Source organism: Mustela lutreola, chromosome 15 (assembly GCF_030435805.1).
Source record: "Mustela lutreola isolate mMusLut2 chromosome 15, mMusLut2.pri, whole genome shotgun sequence".
Taxonomy (NCBI): Eukaryota; Metazoa; Chordata; class Mammalia; order Carnivora; family Mustelidae; genus Mustela; species Mustela lutreola.
The window spans coordinates 43,470,989-43,493,155 of record NC_081304.1 but is presented as its reverse complement, the minus strand read 5'-3'; the positions used below and the strand labels follow the sequence as shown (position 1 = coordinate 43,493,155).

General features: G+C 38.1%; 1 protein-coding gene across 1 annotated transcript in view; it reads right to left on the bottom strand.

Moving 5' to 3' along the window:
• EFCAB5 (EF-hand calcium binding domain 5) overlaps window positions 1–22,167 on the bottom strand; it is a 167,832-nt gene that overhangs the window by 62,890 nt on the left and 82,775 nt on the right. Inside the window, exon 11 of the mRNA XM_059147747.1 lies at window positions 15,497–15,652. Within this exon, the coding sequence (XP_059003730.1) occupies window positions 15,497–15,652 (156 nt within the window). The remainder of the gene's footprint in view (window positions 1–15,496; window positions 15,653–22,167) is intronic.

The window sequence follows — 22,167 nt, the reverse complement described above, 5'->3', positions numbered from 1 at the left end:
TTTTTAGATCTATTTATTTATTTGAGAGGGAGGAGCAGAGGGAGAGGGAGAGAATCCTCAAACAGACTCCCTGCCCAGATGCAGCATTGTCCTAGGACCCTGAGATCATGACCTGAGTGGAAATCAAGAGTTATCTTCTTCACCAACTGAGCCACCCAGGTACCCTCAAAACACTGTAATTTTTTGAATTTTTTATAAACATATAATGTATTATTAGTCCCAGGGGTACAGGTCTGTGAATTGCCAGGTTTACACACTTCCCAGCACTCACCATAGCACTTACCCTCCCCAATGTCCATAAAAAACACTGTAAACTTTTTTAAAGTCCCTTTATTGATGGACGTTTAGATTATTTCCAGTGTTCAGATACTAAAATAATGCTGCAGTGAATATACTTATACACATTCCTTGCATACATGTATGAACATTTCTGTGGGTAAGTAATTAAAAGTGTTCATTTTTATCATGTTCAGTTAGCCGGCAAAATGGATATCATTTATTTGTCAGAGATAGAGAGAGAAAGGGAGCACAAGCAGAGGGAGCAGCAGGCAGAGGGAGAAGCAAGGTCCCAGCTGAGCAGGGAGTCTGATGCGGGACTCAATCACAGGACTCCAGGAACATGACCTGAGCCAAAGGCAGTCGCGTAACCAACTGAGCCATCCAGGTGCTCCAATTTGTAAATTTTTGATAATGATCATTCTGTTATCTATATAGCAAATACTCTTTCCCAGTTTAATCTCTTCTTTTTTCATTTAACTTTTGGTGAGTTTAACTAGATCAATGTTTTTAATTTTGAGGTAGCCAAATATATCAATTAGTTCTTGAATGGTTTATGCTTACTAGAGGTATTCTCTAAGAAATATTACCTATACCAAGGTCAAAAGTCATCCTCTATACTCTATATGTGTTCTAAAGCTTTTATAATTTTGTTTTCCACATTCAGGTCTTTGATTAGATTAGGACATATTTTTGCACATTATTGAGGCTCTAACCTAATTTTAATTTTTTCCCAATTGTCCCAACTTAGCATTTATTGATTAGTCTCTTATCACTGAATTATTTGCTACCTGTGCTATGCACTAAATCCTCACATACTCATAAATCTGAGGCCAGGCCAAATATTGTTAATATAACTTTATTTCTAAAAAAAAAAAAAAAAGAAAAAAAGAGGGAAATCGGGGCTCAGTTGGTTAAGCATCTAAGTCTTGATTTCAGCTCAGGTCATGATCTCAGGGTCATGGGATTAAATCCCATGACTGGCTCCATGTTCAGTGGATTTTCTCCCTCTTCCTCTGCTTATTTTCTCTCTTTAAATAAACCTTTTTAAAAAATGAGGGAAATCCTTCTCAACTTGTTCTTCTTATAATTGTTTTTGCTATATTTGGACCTTCATTTCCATAGAGGTTTTAAAAAGGAAATCTTTTGAAAAAATACAACATACATTCAGAAAAGTATACAGATAATAAGCAAATGGTTTTTGTCATAGTATAATCGCACGCGGGAGCTGTTTCTCAAAGGAGAATAGTCAACATTAGTAGAGGGCATGATTTTGTTCTAAAAGTCAAGGAATCTACCCTGTAATTCTTCTACTGCAAATTGCCATAACATTTTAATTTGCCCCATACTCTTCAAATACCGTCAGATCGTCTAGGTAATAAGGTACAAGGCAAAGAAGAGTTTTTGCAGCCTACAAAGTCTACAAAGACTTTTCTTGCTGTGGGACTTAACTCTTGCAACTGACAGCTCAATTAATGTGTAAGAGCAGCACATGAGAGTAAAGTTGTTCTTAAAATAGGTCCAATAAGGTCCAATAAGCATTGTGCTTCTTGGTGATATGTGGCACATTTGCCTCGTATTTTGAGATATTCTGTTATGCTTCAGACTAATAGACTGCTAAAACTGTTACAAAGATGGTAAGCCCTGATACTACATGGCTTTTATCTTTTTCCCTCAGACACATATGGGTTATACCAAGGCATCTAAAGCTTCTTCATGCTCAGCAGGTCCAATCACCATGATGGAAATCATCGAGGTAGTAGATCTGATGTTCTGTGGGATGTCTGCATAATAGATTATAATAGAAAGAAAGAGGGCTGCTTTAGTGCTATGGTGAGGCATAAAAGTATAGTGCTGACAGGTGAAGTCAGACTTCTGTCTGTCCTTGTAAAGTGCTCTGGAGAAAATAGTATTTGACAATCCAGTAGTTGTGAATGAGGGGGCTGTGTCAATGTGGTTCAATAAAGATTCCACATGGTGAGTAACAACTGCAAATGGAGTCATAGTAACCTACAAACATTTTTTTAAAATGTTAAAACAATTTTTTAAATGTTTAACCTACAAGCAGTTTACCTTCTGCATAGGCAAAAGAGCAGAATCATATAAGAATGTGATCAGGTGCTTTTTCTGAATCCTTCACATCACCCATGTATTTTTATATCTAATTTCTGTGGAATTGTTCTGTTTTTGTTTTATTTATCTATGTATTCATGTATGCTTGTATGTATGTATGTATGTATGTATGTATGTATTTATGTATGTAGTAGTTGTATTTTCCATTCTGGCAGACAGAGAAGGTTCAGGAGTTTCTATTTGGTCCTTCCTACTGTGATAGATTTCAGCCCCCAATTTGTAAGGATGCTGTTAGTTGCTGACTATGTCTATTCCAATTATACATTCAGGAACCAGAAATGAACATAGCTAAGGTCACAGATTAATTGGGGGACCAAAATACTATTTATCACTTGATATCTATAAACTCTACTTTTAACCAGTAGTCCACTGGGGCATTTTGAGATTGTAGGGATTAGTATTAACTTGAGTTAGTGTCAGTTAGGAGTCAGTGTCTGGTAATCTCAGAAAGTCTGGGATATCTCCTTCCTTCCAATATATTTCACTCTAGTATATCCTTCCTTCCAATATATTTCACTCTAGTAAATGGCTACAGGTCTTTTGAGGAACACTTGGGAGTAAGATCTACTGTATTTGCTTGAGGCAGTCTTGTAGGATTCTTCTTCAAGAGAGCCAGCCTCTTACTCTACATCAAAGAATTCTAGGTGTATAAATTGGCTTAAGTCTGGAAACTAGATAAGAAGCTAAGATTCTCCATTGAGGTGTCTCAACTGTTTCTGGCCCCATAGTTAGAGCTTTTCTATAAAAAACTCTAGCAACAATTTAGTAGATATCCTATCTATTTAACCTCAATGGAAATAATGATCACCACAGAAAATCCATGTGGGTCAAAATTTTCAGATAGTCACTTTAATTCTTGCTATTCATTGTGGTAATTCTAACTATATATTCAGTAAGTAGGTAAATAACTGAGGTGTGAGTCCTAGACAAAATGAGCCCATTATAATATGGGCTTCGACCTTGGGCAGCAAACCAAAATACTATTTATCTATGGTATTGATGAGCACTGATTTTGACCAGTAGACCTCATTTCTGGCAATTATATACCATATACCATGTCTTCTATCACTCTGGAATCCCATAAGAATCCCATAATTTTAATGGCAGTATCTACTACCATCATCTTTAGCCTACAGAGAACAGTTACTAAAGACGCTAATGTTCCCTTCATTGACGTATTTCTCAAGAAAGTGCCATCTGGACCTTTTGGGAGGATATGGTAAAGGTGCATAATAGGTAGGTTACATAAGAGAAATCAACTTCAGCAACCTTATAAGCCTTTGGATTTCTTCCTCTATAGCATGCCAAGAAGATTCTGGCATCTCAGTCTCATTGAATATAGGCCTTATTTTGGGTCAAAGTTTCAGTTTACCTACCAAGGGAACTGTTAAAACCATTCTCAGATACTAAAAATATTACAGCTAAGTAAATCTTCTAAGTATATAAGTATTGACAAGTTTGAGCCAATCCAAACTTATATCCATCCTTCTTAGTCGAAAAGTTTTGTAATCAATCCCCACACATATCCTGCAGGTTTTTGTCGTTATAAATGAGCAAAAACCTTGTTATTCTCTTGGAGTACCAACAGTAACTTCTCAGTCCAGATTTGACTTGTCCTGATGGGACATGCTGAGATATGACTCCAATTTTGGGTCTAAAGGCAATGAATGTTGTACAGGTGGGCCTTAAGGAAAATAGACATACCCCTGTAAGCTAATTGCCTTAAGTGAAGTTATTACAGAGACTCTAAGTGAATAAAATCTAATATGCTCAAATAGGAGAGGGATTGCTTCTGCTGCCAAGGGAGGCTTAGAGAGATTTGTAGCTCAGGTCTTAGCTTCCATCCAAATGTAAACATTCTAAGTCTCAGGATCTCTGTTTTTCAAGAGGCATGTTAACTTTCACATAACAGACTTGGCAACTGTATGAATTCAACTTACATTTTAATCCTGTCACATTAAATTTGTAGGCTTATTTTTCATCCATATCTATCCTGAATCTACAAGAAATAGATTCCTTCAAAGTCATCATGAAATCTTTCTTGTTTTCTGACTGCAACTTGAGTTGAGAATTTAAAGCCTTCAGGTTGTTTTTCACTTTCTACAACCTCTCCAATGCAGTGAAATGAAGTCCATTCACTGAGAGCCCTTATAGTCAACACTTACTGTAATTATGGTTAAATGCAGCAGCCACTTGTTCCCTTAAAGCCCTTCCTTCAAAAGGCAACTTCTGGGACTTCATCAAAATCAAAAGCTTCTGCACAGCAAAGGAAACAGTCAAGGAAACAAAGAGGCAACCCACAGAATGGGAGAAGATATTTGCAAATGACAGTATAGACAAAAGGTTGATATCCAGGATCTATAAAGAACTCCTCAAACTCAACACACACAAAACAGATAATCATATCAAAAAATGGGCAGAAGATATGAACAGACACTTCTCCAATGAAGACATACAAATGGCTATCAGGCACATGAAAAAATGTTCATCATCACTAGCCATCAGGCAGATTCAAATTAAAACCACATTGAGGGGCACCTGGGTGGCTCATTGGGTTAAGCCTCTGCCTTCGGCTCAGGTCATGATCCCGGTGCGTCGGGCTCTCTGCTCAGCGGGGAGCCTGCTTCCTCCTCTCTCTCTGCCTGCCTCTCTGCCTACTTGTGATTTCTGTCTGTCAAATAAATAAATAAATATCTTAAAAAAAAATAAAACCACATTGAGATATCACCTTACACCAGTTAGAATGGCCAAAATTAGCAAGACAGGAAACAACATGTGTTGGAGGGGATGTGGAGAAAGGGGAACCCTCTTCCACTATTGGTGGGAATGCATGTTGGTGCAGCCTCTTTGGAGAACAGTGTGGAGATTCCTCAAGAAATTAAAAATAGAACTTACCTATGACCCTGCAATTGCACTCCTGGGTATTTACCCCAAAGATACAGATGTAGTGAAAAGAAGGGCCATCTGTACCCCAATGTTTATAGCAGCAATGGCCACGGTCGCCAAACTATGGAAAGAACCAAGATGCCCTTCAACGGACGAATGGATAAGGAAGATGTGGTCCATATACACTATGGAGTATTATGCCTCCATCAGAAAGGATGGATACCCAACTTTTGTAGCAACATGGATGGGACTGGAAGAGATTATGCAGAGTGAAATAAGTCAAGCAGAGAGAGTCAATTATCATATGGTTTCACTTATTTGTGGAGCAGAACATGGAGGACATGGGGAGTTAGGAGAAGGGTGTTGGGGGAAATTGGAAGGGGAGGTGAACCATGAGAGACTATGGACTCTGAAAAACAATCTGATGGGTTTGAAGTGGTTGGGGGGAGGGAGGTTGGGGGAACCAGGTGGTGGGTATTAGAGAGGGCACAGATTGCATGGAGCACTGGGTGTGGTACAAAAACTGTTATGCTGAAAATAAATAAAAATAAAAAATAAATTTTTAAAAAGGCACTCCATCCTAAACAACCACAGAGATAATTTTTAAAAACTTTTTCACTGAGGAATAATAGATATGTAGGTGGGGGTATTTGGATGGCTAAGTTGGTTAAGCATCTGACACTTGATCTCAGCTCAGACCTTTGATCTCAGGCTCTGTGCTGGGCTCCACCCTGGGCATGGAACATTATTTATTTTTTTAAATTTTTTTAGATTTTATTTATTTATTTGACAAAGAGAAAAAGAATACAAGCTGGTAGAGCAGGAGGCAGAGGCCAAGAGAGAACAGGCTCCCCACAGAGCAGGGAGCCTGATGTGGGGCTCAAATTTAGGACCCTGGGATCATGACCTGAGCCCAAGGCAGCTGCTTAACTGACTGAGCCACCCAGGCACCCGTGGAGCATACTTTTAAAAAATATAATATGGTATGCAAATCCCAAGTGTTTAGCTCAATGAGTGTTTACCTATCTATACTCCGTATAAGTACCACTCAGGTAAAGAGATAGAACGTTTTTATCATTGCCTGAAGACTCCTTCATGGTTTCTCTTAGTCAATAATTCCTCCAAAGGTAATTATTATTCTGATATTTTCACTATAGTTTGCATTTTTTAAATTTCACATAGATGGCATTATACAGTACATGTCCTTTTGTATCTTCTTTTGTTCAATATATCCATGAATGTTATTCATGTTTCCTTTGTAATTTATTTTTCATGGTTACATAATATTCCATTGCATTACTATATAAACATTTATTTAATCTTACTATTGTTGATATATATTTGTATTGTTTTTATTTTTTTTTAAGATTTTATTTATTTGTCAGAGAGAAAGAGAGAGTAAGCCCAGGCAGACAGAATGATAGGCAGAGGGAGAAGCAGGCTCCCTGCCGAGCAAGGAGCCCGATGTGGGACTCAGTCCCAGGATGCTGGGATCATGACCTGAGCCGAAGGCAGCTGCTTAACCAACTGAGTCACCCAGGCGTCCCTTGTTTTTAGTTTTTGACTATTACAAATAAATCCATAAATATTCTTGTTTTTTTTAATTGACCTGAATGAAGTATAACTTACATCCAATAAAATTAGCCAATTTTAAGTGTAGAGTTCAATGGTTGTGAAAATGTATACACCCATGTAACTACTACCACAATGAAGATACGGATTTTTTCATTAAACCAATAAGTTTTCTTGTGCTGCTTTGTAATCAGTCCCCACTACTCATGGCCCCAGAAAACTATCATTCTGCTTTCTATTCCTATAGACTAGTTTTCCTTTTTCTGTATTTTCATATAAATGAAATAAGGTAGCATGTATTCTTTTATGTCTTCCTTCTTTCATTTGTTATAATATTTTTGAAAATCATCAATGTTATTGTGTGTATTGGTAGCTCATTTTTTTTTTATTTTTATTTTTTAATTTAATTTTATTTTTTCAGTGTTCCAAGATTCACTGTTTTTGCACCACACCAGTGCTCCATGCAATACGTACCCTTCTTCTTCTTCTTCTTTTTTTAAAGATGCGTACCCTTCTTAATATCAACAACCAGGCTTACCTAACAGCTCATTACTTTTTATTGCTGAGTAATATTCCATTGTATGGCTATACTACAGTGTGTTTATCCCTAAGTTGATGGGCACTTGGGTTGTTTCTAGTTCAGAGTTGTTGTGAATTAGACTACTAAGAGCATTTGCATATAAGGATTTGAATATACATATATTTCCAATTTTTCAAATTTTATTTCATTTCTTCTTGGTAAATACCTAGGAGTGGAATTGCTGGTTGCTGGGTCATACGGTTAGTATATGTTTAACTTATTAAGAAATTGCCAAAATGTTTTCCAATCAGCAGCACGTGAGGATTCTACTTGTTCCACATCTTTGCCAATACTTGTCATTGTCAGCCTTACCTTTTTTTTTTTTTTTTAATTTCAGTATGGTTAATGTATAGTGTTCTATTAGTTTCAGGTGTACAATAGAATAATCCAACAATTCTGTACATTACTCAGTGCTCATCATAAGTGATTCTTAATCTCTTCTACTTATATCCTCCCACCCCCCCCCCCCATCCCCTTCCTCTCTGGTAACCATTAGTTTGTTCTCTATAGGTACGAGTCTGTTTTTTGATTTCTCTCTCTCTTTCTTTCTTTCTTTGTTCATTTGTTTTGTTTCTTAAATCCCACATATGAGTGAGACCATATGGTACTTATCTTTCTCTGACTGGCTTAATTCACTGAGCATTAAACCCTCTAGATCTATCCATGTTGTTGGAGCAATATTCAAGGAGGATAGCCTGAAGGATGCACAGACATTTCAGATTTTATAAAATATATTCCTTACTTAAACCAAGTTGGCAAGGATCTGAGAACCTAGACTGCAATATGTCGGCTCCTTTAAGAATTGTTTTTTTCAGAGCAGCCGATTCTTGATTTTGGCTTAGGTCATGATTTCAGGTCATGAGACCAAGCTCCACACTGAGTGGGGAGCCTGCTTAAGATTCTCTCCCTCGGCTGCATTCTCTCTCTCTCAAAAAAAAAATGTGTTTTTCTGAGTTGTAGTCTTACGTGGTGCCATTTGTCTATATTTAAGGCAGTTATAAGAAAGTGTCCTAAGAAAGTGTTTCATTTCTTATAAGGCCATCATAATGGATGTTCCCTTCATTGCATAGGGCCCCATAAATGAGCACTTCCAAGAGAAACTCCCGACTCTACTTTGAATCCCAAATTTCTGTATGTCTTCTTTTTCTTTTTGGAGTGGGAGGGGGAGGAGGGAGAGAGAGAGAGATTGAGAATCTCAAGCAGGCTCTACATTTGGTGCAGAGCTCAACGTGGGCCTCAGTCTCACAACCTTGAGATCATGACCTGAACCGAAATCAAGAGACATTTAACTGACTGAGTCACCAGGTGCTCCTGTACTTCTTCTTTAAAAAAAAAAAAAAAAAAAGATTTAATTCAATTCCAGTTAGTTAACATACAGTGTAATATTATTTTCAGGCATAGAATTAAGTAACTCAACACCTATATACAACATCCGCTGCTTATTACAACAAGTATCCTCCTAAATCCCCTTTACCTATTTAACCCATCCCTCTACCTACCTTCCCTCTGGTAACATCAGTTTGTTTTCTAAAATTAAGAATCTGGGGGTGCCTGGGTGTTGTACAATCACTGAGTTCTACTCCAGAAACCAATATTGCACTGTATGTTAACTAAAATTTAAATTAAAAAATTTTTCCCCTATTATTTATTTATTTATTTATTTTAATATAATTTTTTATTTTTTATAAACATATATTTTTATCCCCAGGGGTACAGGTCTGTGAATCACCAGGTTTACACACTTCACAGCACTCACCAAAGCACATACCCTCCCCAATGTCCATAATACCACCCCCTTCTCCCAAACCCCCTCCCCCCAGCAACACTCAGTTTGTTTTGTGAGATTAAGAGTCACTTATGGTTTGTCTCCCTCCCAATCCCATCTTCTTTCATTTATTCTTCTCGTACCCACTTAAGCCCCCATGTTGCAACACCACTTCCTCATATCAGGGAGATCATATGATAGTTGTCTTTCTCCGCCTGACTTATTTCGCTAAGCATGATACGCTCTAGTTCCATCCATGTTGTCGCAAATGGCAAGATTTCATTTCTTTTGATGGCTGCATAGTATTCCATTGTGTATATATACCACATCTTCTTGATCCATTCATCTGTTGATGGACATCTAGGTTCTTTCCATAGTTTGGCTATTGTGGACATTGCTGCTATAAACATTCGAGTACATGTGCCCCTTTGGATCACTACATTTGTATCTTTAGGGTAAATACCCAATAGTGCAATTGCTGGGTCATAGGGCAGTTCTATTTTCAACATTTTGAGGAACCTCCATGCTGTTTTCCAGAGAGGTTGCACCAGCTTGCATTCCCACCAACAGTGTAGGAGGGTTCCCCTTTCTCCGCATCCTCGCCAGCATCTGTCATTTCCTGACTTGTTGATTTTAGCCATTCTGACTGGTGTGAGGTGATATCGCATTGTGGTTTTGATTTGTATTTCCCTGATGCCGAGTGATATGGAGCACTTTTTCATGTGTCTGTTGGCCATCTGGATGTCTTCTTTGCAGAAATGTCTGTTCATGTCCTCTGCCCATTTCTTGATTGGATTATTTGTTCTTTGGGTGTTGAGTTTGCTAAGTTCTTTATAGATTCTGGACACTAGTCCTTTATCTGATATGTCGTTTGCAAATATCTTCTCCCATTCTGTCAGTTGTCTTTTGATTTTGTTAACTGTTTCCTTTGCTGTGCAAAAGCTTTTGATCTTGATGAAATCCCAATAGTTTATTTTTGCCCTTGTTTCCCTTGCCTTTTGCGTTGTTCCTAGGAAGATGTTGCTGCAGCTGAGGTCGAAGAGGTTGCTGCCTGTGTTCTCCTCAAGGATTTTGAAGGATTCCTTTCTCACCTTCAGGTCCTTCATCCATTTTGAGTCTATTTTCGTGTGTGGTGTAAGGAAATGGTCCAATTTCATTTTTCTGCATGTGGCTGTCCAATTTTCCCAGCACCATTTATTGAAGAGGCTGTCTTTTTTCCATTGGACATTCTTTCCTGCTTTGTCGAAGATTAGTTGACCATAGAGTTGAGAGTCTATTTCTGGGCTCTCTATTCTGTTCCATTGATCTATGGGTCTGTTTTTGTGCCAGTACCATGCTGTCTTGATGATGACAGCTTTGTAATAGAGCTTGAAGTCCAGGATTGTGATGCCACCAACGTTGGCTTTCTTTTTCAATATCCCTTTAGCTATTTGAGGTCTTTTCTGGTTCCATATAAATTTTAGAATTATTTGTTCCATTTCTTTGAAAAAGATGGATGGTACTTTGATAGGAATTGCATTAAATGTGTAGATTGCTTTAGGTAGCATAGCCATTTTCACAATATTTATTCTTCCAATCCAGGAGCATGGAACATTTTTCCATTTCTTTGTGTCTTCCTCAATTTCTTTCATGAGTACTTTATAGTTTTCTGAGTATAGATTCTGTGTCTCTTTGGTTAGGTTTATTCCTAGGTATCTTATGATTTTGGGTGCAATTGTAAATGGGATTGACTCCTTAATTTCCCTTTCTTCTGTCTTGCTGTTGGTGTAGAGAAATGCAACTGATTTCTGTGCATTGATTTTATATCCTGACACTTTACTGAATTCCTGTATAAGTTCTAGCAGTTTTGGAGTGGAGTCTTTTGGGTTTTCCACATATAGTATCATATCATCTGCGAAGAGTGATAATTTGACTTCTTCTTTGCCGATTTGGATGCCTTTAATTTCCTTTTGTTGTCTGATTGCTGAGGCTAGGACCTCTAGTACTATGTTGAATAGCAGTGGTGATAATGGACATCCCTGCCGTGTTCCTGACCTTAGCGGAAAAGCTTTCAGTTTTTCTCCATTGAGAATGATATTTGCGGTGGGTTTTTCATAGATGGCTTTGATGATATTGAGGTATGTGCCCTCTATCCCTACACTTTGAAGAGTTTTGATCAGGAAGGGATGCTGTACTTTGTCAAATGCTTTTTCAGCATCTATTGAGAGTATCATATGGTTTTTGTTCTCTCTTTTATTAATGTGTTGCATCACATTGATTGATTTACGGATGTTGAACCAAACTTGCAGCCCTGAAATAAATCCCACTTGGTCATGGTGAATAATTCTTTTAATGTACTGTTGGATCCTATTGGCTAGTATTTTGGTGAGAATTTTCGCATCTGTGTTCATCAAGGATATTGGTCTGTAGTTCTCTTTTTTGGTGGGATCCTTGTCTGGTTTTGGGATCAAGGTGATGCTGGCCTCATAAAATGAGTTTGGAAGTTTTCCTTCCATTTCTATTTTTCGGAACAGTTTTAGGAGAATAGGAATTAGTTCTTCTTTAAATGTTTGGTAGAATTCCCCCGGGAAGCCGTCTGGCCCCTCACTGAAATGGACAGATCATCAAAGCAAAAGATCAGCAAGAAAATAAAGGCCTTAAACGACACACTGGACCAGATGGACATCACAGATATAGTCAGAACATTTCATCCCAAAGCAACAGAATACACATTCTTCTCTAGTGCACATGGAACATTCTCCAGAATAGATCACATCCTCGGTCCTAAATCAGGACTCAACCTGATTTAGGATCAAAAGATTGGGATCATTCCCTGCATATTTTCAGACCACAATGCTCTAAAGCTAGAACTCAACCACAAAAGGAAGTTTGAAAAGAACCAAAATACATGGAGACTAAACAGCATCCTTCTAAAGAATGAATGGGTCAACCGGGAAATTAAAGAAGAATTGAAAAAAATCATGGAAACAAATGATAATGAAAATACAATAGTTCAAAATCTGTGGGACACAACAAAGGCAGTCCTGAGAGGAAAATATATAGCGGTACAAGCCTTTCTCAAGAAACAAGAAAGGTCTCAGGTACACAATCTAACCCTACACCTAAAGGAGCTGGAGAAAGAACAAGAAAGAAACCCTAAGCCTAGCAGGAGAAGAGAAATCATAAAGATCAGAGCAGAAATCAATGAAATAGAAACAAAAAAAAACAATAGAACAAATCAACGAAAGTAGGAGCTGGTTCTTTGAAAGAATTAATAAAATTGATAAACCCCTGGCCCGACTTATCAAAAAGAAAAGAGAAAGGACCCAAATAAATAAAATCATGAATGAAAGAGGAGAGATCACAACTAACACCAAAGAAATACAAACTATTATAAGAACATACTATGAGCAACTCTACGGCAATAAATTTGACAATCTGGAAGAACTGGATGCATTCCTAGAAACATATAAACTACCACAACTGAACCAGGAAGAAATAGAAAGCCTGAACAGACCCATAACCAGTAAGGAGATTGAAACAGTCATTAAAAATCTCCAAACAAATAAATTAAAAATTTTTAAAAAGAGTCTGTTTCTTGGCTTGTCTCTTTTCACCTCATGTTCATTTGTTTTGTTTCTTAAATTTCTTTAAATTTCTTAAATTCCACATATGAGTGAAATCATATGGTATTTGTCTTTCTCTGACTGACTTATTTTGCTCAGCATTATACTCTTTAGCTCCATCCACATCACTGCAAGTGGCAAGATTTCATTCTTCTTTTTTATGTCTGAGTGATACCTAATAGTAAATCAATCTCTCTCTCTCATATCTATATCTATATCAATATCGATATCTATAGATCTATAGACATTGATATAGATATATATCTCACATATTCTGTATCCATTCATCAATTGATACATCTGGGCTCTTTCCATAATTTGGCTATTGTTGATAATGGTGCTATAAACATCAGGGTGCATGTATCACTTTGAATTAGTATTTTTGTATTCTTTGGATAAATACCTAGTAGTACAATTGCTGGATGGTAGGGCAGTTCTATTTTTATTTTTTTGAGGAAAATCCATACTGTTTTTCAGAGTGGCTGTATCAGACCTACCTCGGGAGGTAAGTAAAATCCCAAATAACCTAACCTTACATTTAAAGAAGCTAGTAAAAGAACAACAAGTGAAGCTTAAATCCAGCAGAAGAAGGAAAATAATACAGACAAGAGCAGAAATAGATGATATCAAAACTGAAAAAAAAATAGAATAGCTCAATGAAACCAGGAGCTGGTTCTTTGAAGAAATTAATAAAATTGATAAACCCCTAGCCAGACTTGCCAAAAAGAGAAAGGACCCATATAAATAAAGTCACAAATGAGAGAGGAGAACTAACAACTAACACCACAGAAATACAAGGAATCCTAAGACATTATTATGAAAAACTATATTCCAACAAACTGGACAATCTAGAAAAAATGGATAACTCCTAGAAACATATACATTACCAGAACTGAAGTAGGGAGAAATAGAAAACTTGAACAGACTGATAACCAGCAAAGAAATTGAATCAGTAATCAAAAAATATCCCCCAAACCAAAAAAGTCCAAGGCTAGATAGCTTCACAGGGGAATTCTACCAAACATTTTAAGAAGAGTCAATCCCTATTCTTTTCAAACTATTCAAAAAAAGAAGGAAGGAAGGGAGGGAGGGAGGGAGAGAGAGAGAGAGAGGAAGAAAAGAAGGAAGGAAAGAATGAACAAATGAACGAAAGAAATAAAGAAAAGGAAAACAAATCCATTCTGAGGCCAGCATTGCCCTGATACCAAAACCAGATTAAAATGCCACTAAAAAAAGAGAACTACAGGCCAATATCTCTGATGAACATGGATGCAAAAATTTTCAATGAAATACTAGCAAACTGAATCCAACAGTACCTTACCTTAAAAAAATCATTCACCACTCAAGTGGGACTTATTCCTGGGCTGCAAGGGCACTTCAATATCTGTACTTCCCCTCCCAGTTTACATTTATCTCACATACAATGTCAATAGAGTATTTAGTTATGTTTCCCTTTTCACGTTCACTGCTAGGAAGCTTAGATTCAAACTTGTTGATGACCCAGAACAAATATTTAGCCATTATAGTATACATTTGGGGCTTCATTTAGTATCCTCTCATATTTTTCTTCTCTCATCCTGCTTTTTATCTATCTATGTTCCTTTGTTGCATTTTATCTAATTAATAAGCATCCTTAAATCTTTTCTGGAACTTGGGGATACAGATAAATATTAAGTTCATAAAAAATGTATTTTTTTAAAGATTTTATTTATTTGTCAGAGAGAGAGAGAGAGAGAACAATCAGGGGGAGCAGCAGACAGAGGGAGAGGGAAAAGTAGGCTCCCTGCTGAGCAAGGACCCTGATGGGGTACTTGATCCCAGTACCCTGGGATCATGACCTGAGCCAAAAGCAGATGCTTAACTGACTGAGCCACCCAGGCACCCCACAAATATATTATAATAAAGCTTGTATCTATTTTTACAAATCCATTTGGTATCCTGGCTTACTTGTGCCCTTCCAAATACCATTCTTAGAAATACTTTTAGTTATCAACTTTTCTTGTTTTAAGTAGCAGCATAAGAAAATGTGGTAACCTTCCTATTCCCAACACCTCTTTTCTGTAGGAAGTCACCAGCAAAGAAAGTAAGGAAAAACAGTCTTAAGTGCCCATTCATGAATGGGAAAGAGATTTAGAGACAAGATGTGCATTGTAAAATACAGTGAAATGGTGATATGTAGTCTATAGGCTGGTACCACTCTGTGACAAAGAAAGGTATAGAAACTGAGAACAGTATCTAGACAATTTTATAACAACTTGAGAAAGTTGCTGATAATAAATCAGATTTGAATCTGATAATCAAAAAATGTGGACTGGGGCACCTGGGTGGTTCAGTTGAGAGTCTGACTTTGGCTCAGGTCATGGTCTCAGGGTTCTGGGACTGAGCCCGTGCCCAGCTACGCAGTCAGTGGAAAGTCTGCTTATCCCCTCTCCCTCTACCCCACCCTCCCCGTTTGTGCTCTCTCTGTCTCTCTCTCAAATAAATAAATGAAATCTTTAAAAAAATGTGGATTATATTTGGCATGTGCATTTTTCCCCCTAGCAGTCCCATCTTTATTGAGTCTCAGTCCACACTGGATTAGCAATTAAAAACAGCATCATCATACCAAACTACAACCTAAAAACTGGTCCTTCACAAAAAAATAGTTTGAGAAGCACTGTTTTAAGGTTCTTATCTTACCTTCCCATGGTCACAATCCAGGAAGAGTTGAGCAAACATTTGCCTCCGCATGTCCATTTTTATGACCTCCCGGAATTCATCTGCACAATGACAAAGGTGCTTAAGGAGTTTCTCAAACATTTCACTTTTAAAGTCTGCAATGTGTGAAGAGAGGTACTGCACAGAAAAAGAGCATAAATGAGTTGATTTAAAATAGGCTCTTTACTTGGATTTTTCCAAGGATTCAGTCAATGTACATCAAATTATTGGCTACAATTTTTTCCATATCATTTGCTTGTCACATAGATAAAAGCATTTTCATGTTAGTACTACTCTACAGCTGTGCTGCAGAGAGAGGTGACCAATACAATCCCCAAAAGCACACACCAGTAAGGCTATTTTTGGAGAAATTCACCTCTGGATCACATCAGCATTATATAGGGCAGACTTTTCACCTCACAGTATGAACTCACAGCAGTTATAAAACATTGCCTGTACATTAATAGTTCTAAAAATTGAATATAGTTTTCTTTTTGATGTATGGCATAGAAGACCATGCTTTTTCCAAGACTAGCTATGTTTAATGATTGGAGTATAAGAAATGGGGATTGTGGGTGGTGTGGTGCATAAATAATGAATTCTGGAACACTGAAAGGAAATTTGAAAAAAAAACAAATTTTTTTTAGAAAAAGGAAAAGAAATATAAATTTGGGTGCCCTACTCTAGACCAACTGAATCAGAAATTCTGGAGTGGGACTGAGAATCTGTTTTTTTCTAAAAAGCCCTCTGGAAGCAAAATACACTTCTAGCTCTTAACCAGGCTCCTTCCAGTCACAAGTGTGCAGAGTTAGAACAGAAAAAATATGAGATGTCACATGATCAGAACTGTTGTCCCCAGGATTCTTGGAGAAGGGAAATAATCTTTCTTTTTCCCTCTTTTTTTTTTTTTTTAAAGATTTTATTTATTTATTTGACAGACAGAGATCACAAGCAGGCAGAGAGGCAGGCAGAGAGAGAGAGAGAGAGGAGGGAGCAGGCTCCCTGCTGAGCAGAGAGCCCGATGCGGGACTCGATCCCAGGACCCTGAGATCATGACCTGAGCCGAAGGCAGCGGCTTAACCCACTGAGCCACCCAGGCGCCCTCTTTTTCCCTCTTAAGGAAGAGATGGCATGGGAGGGGAGTGGGGTGGTGTGCAGAGACAAACCATAAGAGACTCTTAATCTCACAAAACAAACTGAGTGTTGCAAGAGGGTATGGGGGGAGGGACAGGATGGCTGGGTGATGGACATTGGGGAGGGTATGTGTTACGGTGAGTGCTGTGAAATGTGTCAGCCTATTGATTCACAGACCTGTACCCCTGGGGCAAATAATACATTATATGTTAATTTAAAAAAAAGAGAACCCAGCATACTTCCACTGTTATTCTTTCCTTATATCCCAACACTCAGAACTCTTGTGACGTTAGCTAGTGGAGGCACGTAGTTGTGGAAACCATGTATGGAAATTCAAAGTGGGCTCCAACCAAGGGGACAGGCAGACTTGGGTCTTCTTCCTCCAACTTTTATACATGGTAACTAGAAATAAATCCACCCTGGAGTCAATAAATAAATAAATAAACCTCTGGGTTATTCTTATGTTCACTAAAGGTTGAGAACCACTGAAATAGATGACATGGGACAGCTGTTCTTAATTGTTCCAGAATCCTAAAATCCTGTTTAATCCTTAATACATGAATTAAGCTTTTGGGAATTGACCACAAGGCCATTTGAGTTTTCTGGTTGTGGTAATCCTATTAAACCAAGGATTAGTTTAACTGTTTCTCCAAGAGACACTTCAACGTTCTGGATTTAGAGCCTATGGGTTTTCTGAATGACTGTGTTCTCTAAATGTGGGCGATAAGACATGAAGACTACCAGTTGCCAACTAACTACAGATCAAATTCCAAATAGAACAGTAACAGAAGTTTGCCGGTGTCTCTTGTAAAAACAAAGAAAGTGAAAATACAGGGCCTTTGTGTTTTCCTATCCTCCCATGGTATAAATCAATTAATATCCACCAATCTTGAAATTATTGCTTAGATTAATTTAAGAATATAATGAACTATGAGTATCCTTCCACTTAATAACTATGTGAACTGCTAACCATTTGAATTGTACTTAATCAAACTATCTCCGTGTGCTGGGTCCCATTGTGATGAATTCTGGGCTGTTCCTTTCTGACTTGAAAACCAAAATTTTGAGAATATAGTAAATGTCACACTTAACAGCCTGGTATTTACTATTAAGTTTTACAGCTCTGGGCCATTGGGATTCACACTTATTTAATTGTAGACATACTTGAGAGTTGGTGCAGCAGGTAATATAAAAGCAATAGAAAGAAACTGTATTTGGAAATTAACTACTTTAGGTATTAACTTCCAAACTGCATTGGTAAGTCCTGATAGTAATAACATTTTCAGAAATACCCACAAACAAAGACTATAGAATATTGAAATACACAGATTATACTGGCTATCCATCATTGAAAAAGTGTGTTCATACAGTATTTGGTCAGAAAATTAGAAAAAGTGTGTTCATACAGCATTTGGTCAGAAAATTAGAAAATTAGATTTCCAGTCTCAGGGAACTTGTAAAAATAATTAATGCTAATTATATACTCAACAAAGCATAAATATACTTTAAGTCTTTTTATTTTTAAAAGTCAGAACCATTTGCTTAACAAATGAATTGAACAAAGGCCTTACTCAATATCCAATAATAATAAAAGTGACAGATTGAAACACATGATTTTTCCCCTGCTGATGAAAGATGCTTAGGCAATGTTCTGGTTCAGGTTGGAGTTCACATGTTGAAGGTCTAACCCCTAGTACCCCAAAATGTGACTATATTTTGGGATAGGATCTTTGTCTTTTATTTTTTAAAGATTTTATTCACTTATTTGAGAGAGCGAGCAAGAGAGTGTGCATGAGCAGGGAAGAATGGCAGAGGCAGAGGGACAAGCAGACTCTCTGCTGAATAGGGAGCCTGACTTAGGGCTCCATCCCAGGACCCCAAGATCATAACTTGAGCCAAAGGCAGACACTTAACCGACTGAGCCACTCAGGTGCCCTTGAGATAAGATCTTTAAAGAGGTAATTAAATTAAAATGAGCTCATTAGGGGGGTCATTAGCTAATACGACCAGTGTTCTAATAAGAAGGGGAAATTTGGACACAGACATGTGCAGAAGAAAGACCATGTGAAGGCACAGGGAAAAGATAACCACCTATAAGCCAAGGAGGGGGCCCTCAGAAGAAACCAACCCTGCCAATACCTTGTCTTGGACTTCTAATCTCCAGACTGTGAGAAATTAAGTTCCTGAGGTTTAAGTCACCCAGGACCTTGTTGTGGTAGCCCTAGAAAACTGGCAATTAGGATTTGCTGATCGTTAAACTCCTTTATGTATTTCTTATGGTTAAAGACCACCTATGAAGGCACACACCTTGGAGGATAGTTTACCATAGACCTTCCCATTTCCCTGGTTTAGAATTTGCTCATTTCACCCCAAGGCTTCCTCAGTCAGTGTTCACAGCATATTGCTGCTTCTACCTACACCTCCCCTAAAGTCATCATTCTTCCTTCTTCTGTCCTCCCCTGCCATAGCTCAAAGCACAAGAGAAACAAAGCAGAACAAAACAGCAAAAACTACAAAATGCAAATCACAAATAACAGAATAGAGAGCCACTCGGATACATTCCATTTTGGGGGAAATGTACAGCTTGGGTTGAGCAGAACACATTACAGGAAAGCCACAATCTTTGAGTAATTTTGATGAAGCCTCTCTGCTTAAAATGTCAACTTTGAGCCACATAAGTTTGAAGGCCTCAGACTGTGTGACTGGTATAAAACAACTGAGCATGAGAGACTAATTATCTTGAAGCCGACCAGTGTGGAGCAAGAACGGACTCAGTCCTAGAGAAGAGAATTCAGGCAGAGACATGGCCCTTATTAACCCCTGCACCGGTTCCTTAGTGTCACAGAATCCACAGTTAATATCTGAATCCCACTGAATAGTATTTCTAGTTTTTGCATATAATTATTCCTTTTTTTTTTTTTTTTAATTTGACAGAGAGAGGGAGCACATAGCAGAGGAAGAGGGAGAAGCAGACTCCCAGCTGAGTAAGGAGCCTGATGCGGGGACTTGATCCCAGGACCCTGGGATCATAACCTGAGCCAAAAGCAGACACTTAACCAATGGAGCCACCCAGGCTCCCCTGCATATGATTATTCTTAAGCCCTTAAATAATTCAGATGCAGACTTTAGACAGCTTGAAGCCCAGGCCTGCTGAAGGATGCTCCTGGGAAACTGACCCTCGTTCTACCCAGTCCCACAGTAAACAAGGTGTTAGATTGCTTTCACTTGCCCTGGTGAGCAGGTGGATGTGTGGCCTGCGTCTTCACGATGATCAGGTGGGGGATAAGATCAAAGCAAAACAAGTTCTTCAGTGAGAGTGGCCACCTGCCTCAGGTTGCCTGGGACTTTCCTAGTTTCAGCACTGAGAGTCCCATGTTCTAAGAAACCCCTGGGGTGCGGGCAAACCAGGATGGTTTAAAAATCTAAACCATTTTGTTTTGTGAGATTAAGAGTCCTGGGGGAGGGGGTTTGGGAGAAGGGGGTGGGATTATGGACATTGGGGAGGGTATGTGATTTGGTGAGTGCTGTGAAGTGTGTAAACCTGGTGATTCACAGACCTGGGGATAAAAATATATGTATATAAAAAATATATGTTTATAAAAAATAAAAAATAAAAAATAAAAAAAATAAAAAAAAAAAAATCTAAACCATTGATCCATGCCAATTGTCTAATTCCTGTGGAAAACTTTGGGGAACCTCTGTTTGGAAGCACGCTGTGTTGTGTCCTGCTTTGTATGTAACAGGACATCTCTGTGAATATTAAATCCTTTGCCTGAAGAGAAACTTTACAGCCTATAACTGCGTGTGAGGCATCTTTCCATTACCATCCCATTGGACAACCACACATGGGACAAATAGTACAAAGTTCTTTTCTATGGTATGCATTCATCCATTCTCAATCCACTTGTATTTATAGATTCACATGATAAAGACTTTTGTCTGTAATAGATAACTGGGAATGACGATGAACACAAATTACAATTTGAGTCAGAATTCTGGTGCCTAGAGTGAGAAGAACCGATAAGCAGGTTATGCTGCCCTAGAGAATAGTCCTTTAAAAGACTTCACTCTCATTTGAGAAAGCTATACTTTGTTACAACTTTGGAGGCAAGAGTTTGGGGAGTTAACCTTGAAATTACACCAGGCGAGGAATATAACCCAGGCCAGAGCCATCTGATACTATCAACAGAAACAGCAGTATGACAACCTCTGGAGCTCCCAGAGGTAGGGAAAGATGATCTACAAAGATGAGAGATCACCCTCCCTTAGTTCCTCAGTCTGGAGTCTTTGGAATTTCTCCTCTGCTTGAGGCCATCTTTACCCTTCATTCCATAAACTCTGCCAATGCTAAAAGTCTTGTATGTAGTTATCACTAGTGGGAGATAAGAACATTCCTTTCCCTGGTAGTGCATTGTGATGCCTTCTCCAGATAGCATTTTCCACACAGAAATAGTCACTTGTGTTAAGAATTCCATTTCAGGCACATTCAAACCACAGACCCCTGGGGCACCTGGGTGGCTCAGTTGGTTAAGTGTCCAACTGTTGATCTCCGGTACGCTCTTTTTTTTTTTTTTTAAATTGATTGATTGATTGATTTGAGAGACAGAGAGAGAGAGAGAGAGAGAAAGCACAAGCAGGGGGAGGGGCAGAGGGGGTGGGAAAAGCAGATTCCCCACCGAGCAGAGAGCCTGACATGGAGCTTGATCCTCGGACCCCGGATCATGACCCAAACCGAAGTCAGACACTTAGCCGATTGAGCCACCCAGGCACCCCTCAGCTCAGGTCTTGAACTCAGGATTGTGTGTTCAAGCCCTGCATTGGGCTCCATGATGGGTGTGGAGCCTACTTTAAAAAAATAATACAAAAATAAGATAAACCACAGACCTCAGCCACTACATAAAATATAGCTTCTATTTGGAAAATGGGTTCCAAGTTCAAAACAACGTACAGAAACTTTTCCCCCCCCCCTTTGGAGAGGAGCACACAGCTATTTGTGGGACTGTCATTTTAAAAATTATGGACATTTTAACAATTCTAGGCAAACTATAAAACACGACTCTGGTACCATTAAGTTGCTCCTTTTGCTTATCCTAATATAATCCTAAGACAAAAGTAATCCTATATTTTTTCAGATGAAATATTATGTAGATTTTGAAACCAAACTTCCTGAGTACAAATTTGTCCAGCTTCACTAATTATGACACCTTGTGCAAGTTACTTAACCAATTTGCACCTTAAGTGTCTTCATTTATAAAAATAAAAATAAGGATTACTGAGAGCATTACCTGAGTTAATATATGAATAGCTTAGGACAATACCTGGTCTAAAGGAAATGGTTTATAACTTTTAGGCTTCTTTATCTAAAATGCAATAGAAAAAGAAACTGGCTTTTCTCGATCTTAACTGAAGGTGTGAGTGAAAGTTTTTCTCACTTTCACATCATGAGTACCAATAATTGAAAGAAACTGTAAAATGCCTTTGATTATAAGATATACCCTAACTTCAGAAAAGTTAAAATA